Source organism: Corvus brachyrhynchos, unplaced genomic scaffold, assembly GCF_000691975.1.
Source record: "Corvus brachyrhynchos isolate BGI_N302 unplaced genomic scaffold, ASM69197v1 scaffold705, whole genome shotgun sequence".
NCBI lineage: Eukaryota > Metazoa > Chordata > Aves > Passeriformes > Corvidae > Corvus > Corvus brachyrhynchos.
In genome coordinates this window covers 1,246,681-1,255,309 of record NW_008238346.1, presented here as the reverse complement: position 1 = coordinate 1,255,309, position 8,629 = coordinate 1,246,681, and the positions used below count along the sequence as shown (strand labels likewise).

At 38.4% G+C, this 8,629-nt stretch overlaps 1 protein-coding gene across 1 annotated transcript in view; it reads right to left on the bottom strand.

Annotated features, from left to right (window-relative positions):
- Positions 1-4,702: 4,702 nt before the first annotated feature.
- The window catches only part of SMC3 (structural maintenance of chromosomes 3), a 22,847-nt gene continuing 18,920 nt past the window's right edge, over positions 4,703-8,629 (bottom strand). Inside the window, exons 23-29 of the mRNA XM_017735174.1 lie at positions 8,490-8,598; positions 7,739-7,986; positions 7,405-7,617; positions 6,547-6,738; positions 6,208-6,385; positions 5,571-5,677; positions 4,703-5,260 (exon numbers count right to left, since the gene is read on the bottom strand). Coding sequence (XP_017590663.1) covers positions 5,189-5,260; positions 5,571-5,677; positions 6,208-6,385; positions 6,547-6,738; positions 7,405-7,617; positions 7,739-7,986; positions 8,490-8,598 — 1,119 coding nt within the window. The 3' untranslated portion in view covers positions 4,703-5,188. The remainder of the gene's footprint in view (positions 5,261-5,570; positions 5,678-6,207; positions 6,386-6,546; positions 6,739-7,404; positions 7,618-7,738; positions 7,987-8,489; positions 8,599-8,629) is intronic.

The following is an 8,629-nucleotide window of genomic DNA, read 5'->3' as shown; positions in this document are numbered from 1 at the left end:
AACACTGAAGGTCACGGATGCATTTTTATCCTTCAAAATGTAAGAAGAAAAACCTGTGAAGAAACAGGCAGATTTTCATTGTGCTCAAAGCTCCAGCAGCGTCTGCCTACAACTTTTAATGGTATCAACAGCAATTAGATGTACTTCTGACTCAAACACATGCTCTGTCTGGAATGCCTCCTATTTAAAGCCCAGTACACGCAGATGCTATATCATTGACATCCCGTAACCCAACAAACATCTAATAGATCCTCTCAGGCATAGCTGCAGAAGTGAGGTCTAAATGCTCATCCCATCCGATGTATATCTCATTTCTAGGATGGTGGGAACTGTCAGGCATCAGAACCTGAGAACATGCATGTCATTTCTCATCATTACATTTCCCCACAGAAGAATTAAGCTATCCTAAATGCAAGCCATGACTACAGTAAGAAATTACAAGCTTTTATCTGTATTAGCAAGCAGAAGCTTGAGACACTTAATAAATAAATAAAAAATAATGCCAAGGACTAACGAACAATGATTTTGTCCATCACTGTTGCTGCATTATGCAAGAAATGTTTGGCTAAGACAAAATACATAGGCAAAAAATTAAAATCAAAAAGCTGAGGCAATCAAGGTGACCAAACCCAAGAATTGTTCTCTTGTGGCTGCAGCCAAAAGATGGGGAACTAAAGAGATGGAGAAGGAAAGAGTAAAAGTGACGCTAAAGGACAAACAAAGCAGAGTAACTAGAAATAAGGATCTCAGTCTAACTGGCTTCCCTCTACACTTCAGCTGACTGTAAGAGGGAGAAGAGAGATGCAATTGCTAGGACTGAGGTGAGAAATACCTCCAACTAAAATAATCCTCAAATACATTTACAATTGCATTAGAAGGAAGTGTTACATACTTTCTATAAAACTAAATTTCCTCTTTCATAACCCTCCTGTAAATTAAAATGCTATCACTGGTGAAGTGAACTTCAGCACACATGTGAAAAGATTTTCATTTTGTTACTGGGAATGCTTTTATTGGTTATTAGGAAGACAGTAAAAGCATCCGTTGTGTCCAGTGAAGAATGAAAGCAGATGCTGGAAATAAAGATCAATGTCTGAAGACTCTCAGCTTTCAAAATCAGCAGCTATTTCCCCCCAGATGAAGAACTTTTATCCATCAGAACCTGGTGCTCCAAGCACAGAGCAGTGCTCTTGTGTGCCTATGGAAAAATACGCTCAAATAGGAGCAGCTGAGAGGATCCCAGCAGTTACTGACTTCAACAGTCAGGGTAACTCACTTCATACCTCCAATGTGAGGGAAGAACTTTAACAGGAGCAGCCAATCCCCTCTGACTGTCCCTGCCTGACACCCACAAGTTCATCTGCACGAAGAGAACAAGGACCTCATTCACTAGAAAGAATTACTAGTAATTTCTCATAGAGGAACCAGAATCATGTACCTTTGTGATATTTTTTTGCAATTTTTACTTTACTTGTACAATGTTTATGTTCACACAAACTTATTTATACATTTTTCTAGATTGGCAAAGTTCTACCCGATGAGAACATTTTAGCAAACTATTAAAATCTTAAAGGCTTTTATAATTTTTTAAGCAAAAACTGTGAATTGTTCTCATTTACTTACATTCACATCCATGTAAAACTATATATAATTAGTATTTCTCCATTTGTTCAGGATCCTCACAACAACTGTAAGAGTCTCTGGAACTCCAAAAAACCTCACAGAAAAGCTTTGATTTAACCCTCAACTTTAACAATAAAGCAAACTTTGATTTCGCATTTAGTCCAGTTTGGCTCCATCTCCTGCTCAAAGGTACAAACTACATATTGTAACATTTAGATAAGCTTAAAAGTATGAAACTCATAGGTGTTAATCTTACAAAGTACTTGAAGAATGTTTGCTAGAGATGAAAACTATCCTAAGATATTAGAAGTGATCAGTGACTCAGCTGTTAAGTTTCACATATTGATAATTAAGAACAACTGAACACCTATATTGGTGAAACCAGTGGCTCTCTGGATATCTACAATTTCTGGGATGTCCTATATTCCACAGCAAGTGTGTAGTTTCACTGACCTCTGCCTTAAAAATTTCAGGTGGAAAAACCAGGACACTGAAGAAACTCAAGGACAGAGTAACTCTCAACAAAGCTTATTTTTAAAACTCTAGAAGAATTTAAAGCACTGACAGACCAAGAAGGCAACTTGTAAATTGTAGTGTTGTATGGTGCAGATATGAACCATCACAAAGAGAACACAAGATCATCCACCTTGGAAACACTCAATCACTCCATTCTGTAGCAATCTGAAGCAAACAGCAAGGAAAACTTCTCTGCTACTCCTGACCTTTAACAGCAGGCTGGGGAAATCAACTTTCTTTAGGTTATATATACTGGTATTTTTTTCACAACATACTTTCACCTTTGCATAAGGACTTCCCTTAAAAAAAATTCAGCAACAAATGAGGTTCTACTTTTCCTACTTTCATGCAGTTCTCTCCCATACAATTCATTTTTCAATACAGTGGGCTGGTATGGATTTTGCTACATAACCTTCATCCCTGTTTGAGGCCCTCTTTAACTGTAGCTTCTAACGTAGCAACCCAAGCTCACTGCAGGGAATTCACAGCCCTGCAGAGGCTGTACTTTGACATCTTGAGGAGGTTCTGTTACTTCACCCCTTCCCATTCCAGTCCCATGTGTACCAATGTTATTGTAACACACTCAGTACACCAGATGAAGCAACTGATGGCACTATGTTTTTTCGCAATGGCTATACAACAGAGAGGCAGCACAGCATTAAGGAGCACATGGGAAGAAACATGCTCACAGAAACAAAGTGTCAACTTAGAAAGTAGCCTCTCTAAAAACACCTTTTCAAGGACAGAATAAAGTCTAGCAGCAATTTAAACAAAGAACCACCCCCCCAATTTACCTTGAAAAGGGATTCTGAAAATCTTAATGTATCTCTCAAAATGTGTGCAAGTAGTTCTAAACCTTGTTCTTTAGCAGATGAGAAACTGATAGCTAAAGCCTGTCTACTCCTCCTCTGCGCTGCTATCAACATAGCGCTCAGTTGTTTCCACCGGATTGCTGGTTACCCATTTTCCTACTGCGCTTGGTAACCCAACTTAATGCTACACTCAACCCAGAGATTTCCTGACACAGCTTGTTCCAAGTTATTCAGCTGTATTTAGGCTTCACTATGCTGAGCATTGTAAAAAAAAAAAAAAAAAAACCCAACATCACCAAAAGAAAACCCGTTGCTCTAATCTACTTCCTCTTTAATGAGATTATGTGATAAAACTCATGATCAGTCTTAGATAGATTTAGTATGACACTTCTTAATAAGCACAGTAAGTAGCTTCATGGCCTGTGAACTACCTCTCTCTTCCAAAATTCAAACTAACTGTCATGCTGATACCCTAGCACTAGCAAGCCTCATCAGTTAGCTGAGAGCAGAGCCTGCTACTATCACAGTATGTTATGTATCTGGTGGTCATGGATTACAGACACGTGTCCTTACACACACTGGACCAAACAGCATGAAATCAGTAACCTGAGGTATGAACTTGTGGCTGCATTCTTTGGGTCCTTCTCTGGACTTCGAACTCACTGGCTTCACCAGTGAACCGTGAGCAATTCAGGAACACTCAGGTCTGCAGCAGCCACCCTAAATGCATATTCAGAGCTCTGTATGAAGAGGACAAATTTCAAACTCTTCAGGGTTCTCAAATATAGTCTATTCCCATGCTAAAAATTTTAGGGGCATTTGGGACACTTTGTTCCACATTTTGTACTCCGTCCTCTCTTCACTGAGAAAAGTCTTCTATGCAGCTAGTGAGTCCCTGGAACTATAGAAAGATTTATGTCACAACATCCTCCTCCTCCTGGCTTAAGACTTACTGCAGGTAGTGATTTCCCATGTCTCTCACTATCAGGGGAAGTTGCTCCGAATCAGCTTCAGTACTCTTCTCTCACCCTGCCTTGTGCTGCCAGGATATGCACTCCTGAGCTCAGGAGACCAGACATCAGTGCATGCTCTCCTTTCCTGCACTTCCTGAAGTTCGCAGTGGGGAGCAAAGGCACTTGCAGATCAAAGCGTACCAGAGAGCTTTATTCTTCTGCTTTGTTAAACATGCCCTACAGAATAAATGCAATACACAAGTTCACTGTTTCTCACTGTACTAATGAAAGTCACATAAGGTATTCTTAAAAGTTATTATGTACTCATAAATGTACTATTTTAACACCAATGGATTCTCTTTTTACAACCACTTTGCTACCTAGGAAATCCATGGTTTGTGGTAAATCCTTAAGTGTTCCAGGAGAACACATCAAATTATTCAGTATCGCTTTGCCAAAACTCTAGACAGCAGGAAAAGATTTCACTTTTTGACTGCTGACTGTCACTTGGCTCGAGTCTTTCAGGCTGAAGGGATGTAATAGACGAGTTGTTACACTGGACAATGTGCAGGAAAAAGAAGGGGCTGTGATTTGTTTTGATACAGTTCTAGGGTTTTGTCAGACTTTCCAGGATTCTCTGATACTTACCCTTTTTTCAGATCAATAACCAGAACACTGTGGATTTGGACAAGCATAGATTTGGGGCAGTTTTCTTCTGGGACTGGCAATGTGCAGAAAAGGGGAAAAAGGAGTGGTTTGGGAGAATTGCTTTGTCTCATATTCTGAAATACCCCACTCTAATATGACCCAAGTGTTTACTTCATCTCAGTGGATTCCTCTTCAGAAAGACAATATAACCCAAAAACTTAATATATACAAGTTACAGCCATAAAACCAACCATTTTAATTGAAGCCATTAAAAAAAAACATGTGAGGCAATATAAATGATAAAACTATACTTAGGAAGAAATAGCTAGCACTTTCTGAAAAGCTTTAAAACAGCAACAAACACTTTACAAAAGATTTGAAGGAAGAGAATAAAATTTCCAAACTACAGGTATCGTATAAAGGTAACATTAACAATTATCTTATAAAATACAGCAACAGAGACAAAACGGATACTCAAGCTCATCTGAAACTAAGCCTTCTGGGGTCTTGGTTAAAATGTGTGTTCAAAAACTATTTTAAACAAGGACTAAATACTTCATATTTTAAATGTACAGGTCCCTGGCATAAACATAGCACTATACACATCTTCCAAATAAGCAGTAATTACAAGTTCCTTTAACCATGCGTGGTGTCATCTTCTACAAAGTCTTTGGCCATTTCTGCTGTGATCACATCAATATGACTGACCTGGTGGAACAAAGAAGCATTCAGTTATTACAGTACCTCCTACAGAATAAGACAGACATTTCCAAAGGCTCCAGGACTCAGCAACAGGTCTATGACCAATTTATAACTCCCTTTAAAGAATGAGACATGGGACATCTGCAGGTATTTAAATTCTCTTTCAAGAATGAGAGAACTTTTCATAGAAGACCACAACAGAACTAGAAATTGATGAGATGAAGTGAGTCTGATTCATTTTGAACTCTTGCTAAGTCTCAAATGCACAACTTATTTTAATTACAGTGTTTACCGAAAAACCTATCATACTATTTACCTTGTTTCTGAATTTTACACCATAGAACTTGTCAGCTGACTCAAGCAGTTCAGGCCTAAAAGTTGTTGTAATAAACTGAGCATGTTCAGCTAATTCCATAATCATATCTAAAAAAGAAAACAAAAATTCTTTATTAATGTAATCTTCTCAATAAAGTGAGACAAACAGGAATAGAAAACTCTGCCTTATTCAAAATGAGGTTTTGGTTAATGAAGCAAAATACTCACAAATCAAGAAAGTATTTATACCAGTTTTACTTCCCAGATAATACATACAAGTATTATCATTAATTGCAGTATGGACTCTGCTAAGTCCAGCCACTCAGCAAACCTACTATGGTATTAAACTTCTACAATAAAAACAGCATAAGCATTTTTCCATTAATTTTTAATATCAAACTAGACTTCAAAACAGGACTGTTTTTCAACACACTTAAGTGCAGTAAGGAGACCCTTTAGATGCAGTAACAAAATGGAGCTTCTAGCTAAAACCAAGTTCATGAAACCTTCCCCAAACACACCCCGGGCTTCTCAAAAATGTGCTTTTATGATTAAAAGCTTTATTCTTAAGCATCAGGGATGAGAATACAAACTATTACCTTCAACTACAATGAAGACTATAAAAGGTAGACAGGTACCTGAGACAGCTTTTCTATGCTGGGCATCCAAGGCTTGGTCGATTTCATCAAACAAGTAAAACGGAGCTGGATCACATTTCTGGATGGCAAATATTAGGGCCAGGGCCACTAAAGATTTCTGTCCACCTGAAAGTTGCTGCATTTCTCTCATTTCACCCTGCTTGCCTGTAAATGATACCTAAGAAAACAATGCAACAGGAAGGTTATTCCATAACACTGAACCACAGCATCACTTGCTATTAAACAAACAGGATCAACTAACTATTGCCTTTTAAAATATAGTTCGAAGGCAACCTAAACGAACATGCAGGGGACTGAAAACCAAGTATTTTTCTTTACCCTTATGCCAACTCCAGTGAACTGATCTACAGATGGAACACTGCTCTGAGATCCAGATCCCCTTTCGCTCTCAGTGCTGCCTTCACCTTCATCCTGGGACTGGCTGCCCTCCACATCTCCTTTCTTCATCACTAACGTGGCCTTGCCACCAGGTACTAACTTTTGGAATACTTCACTGAAATTTTTTGACACCTGAAAAAGAAACAGTCAATAAACCAACTCATTTTTAGAGTGAAATCGAATGCTGTTTTTGCATGAGCACAAGAAGTATCTGCTTCAAAGCAGAGATCCACATTCTTAAGCAGAAGAAATGTATGCTGTACAAAGCTTGACTTAAAAAAAAGAGCCAAACCAACCATTTTTGTAGTATGAGAATTTTCAAAATTTTTTACAAGAAAATGGTACAATTAAAACATAGAACTGTAGCAAAACCAAGATTTATTAAGTAACCTTCAGTTAAGCAAAAAACCTTTAAAGAGAAGAATTCACAGACTTCGTAGTGAAGATCCTTTGTCAACATTAGAATTACTTTCACTAAATCTAAGAAGGGATTTGGTGCAGTTTTCTGCCACAGTTCCCAGAAAGGGTTGTACAGCATACATAGGAACTCACTTGACAGGAAGTATTGAAAAGGTTTAAAGAAAAGCTAGAGTTGTATTGGAGATGGGCACATATTGAAAATGGTAGCCTATTTATTTTTCAGTACTTAAAAAACCCACAAGCCTGAAGTTACATGACACTGCCTTCTCCCAGTATAGATTTATTTAGTATCTGCTTCTTCCCATATTGCTGCTACACCATGGGACAGCTTGATTGATTTCAGCACCAGTGCCTTTACAACGGTTCCCATTTTGTTACCTGTTTGAAAGTCAGCTGAATAGCCTCATATTTCCTGAGCTCAAGGACATTCATCAGCTCCATGATGGATTTGTAACCCCTGTCCAGTTCTTCTTGTCTTTTTATCAATTTTTCCTTCTGCTCTGAGAAATTCACAAACTGATCTAAAGCTTTTTTGTTAACGTGACTGTATTTCTTCAGTTCAGTATTGCACTGCTCCAGCTTGCGGAATAACTGAAAACAGAAAACATTAACACACCAAAGTGACTTGCAATTCTAGCCACATTTGACACCCAAGATGCAGGTGACACTAACATCTCAGGTTGTGAAACATGAAACCAAGGACACTACCTACCTGCTTTAAACTTAAAGTCTGATACTTTTCAAAAGCCTCCTGTGGAAGTGAACCCAACTCTCGGATTTTCTTCATGCATTCCTCTTTCTTCTTGAGAAGCATGCCTTGCCTGTTCGTCATTTTTTCAAGTTCTTTTGTATCATGGTTAATGGCATCCATATGCTCCTTTTCCATGTTCTTCCAGCGTTCCATGCTCTTCTGAAGTTCCTTAATTCCTGCTTCTGTTTTGTCAATAGAGTTATCCAGATCTGCAATAATGAGCAAGAGTACAAAACCCAAAGTTGTAACTCTTACACGCCTGCATAAGATCAGCAATGATCCAAGAAAGTATTTATGAAACAAAAAGATAAACTAAAGAAGATCTATTAAGGAACAGGTTAAATTTCAGGCAAAAGGCTGAAAATCCCTCTTTTCTTCCCCTCGAGAATATGGCTTAAAAAACCCCCAAACAAATGTACTACAGTCATATTGTTCAAGTCTTGGAAGACAAGCAAAGGAAGTTTCAAGCCATACAGATGTGATAGTCTATTTGACAGCAGCTGAGCTTTAAATGGGTTAGACAAAATTCAGAACAATTATACAAGATCTTGCTTGTAGGACAGTTGCCTCGCAAGTACTATGCCCTGAAGCCAGAAGCCCATTACCACCAACACAAGTTAATTACAATATGGTCTATTTCTCAATCAAATATGGTATGTGTGAACTTTCAAAACCCTGGAGAGTTTTCTTTCCAAAACATAATGTTACCAACCATCTGACCGTGCCAGTGTATCCTTCACTCGTTTGTTGATAGCCTCAAGTTCTGATGTTGTGGCAGTAAGAACTGTGCCACCTTCTGTTTCTCGAAGCTCATTCAGTTCCTGTGGGATAAATAAATGCCACCAAGCTTCA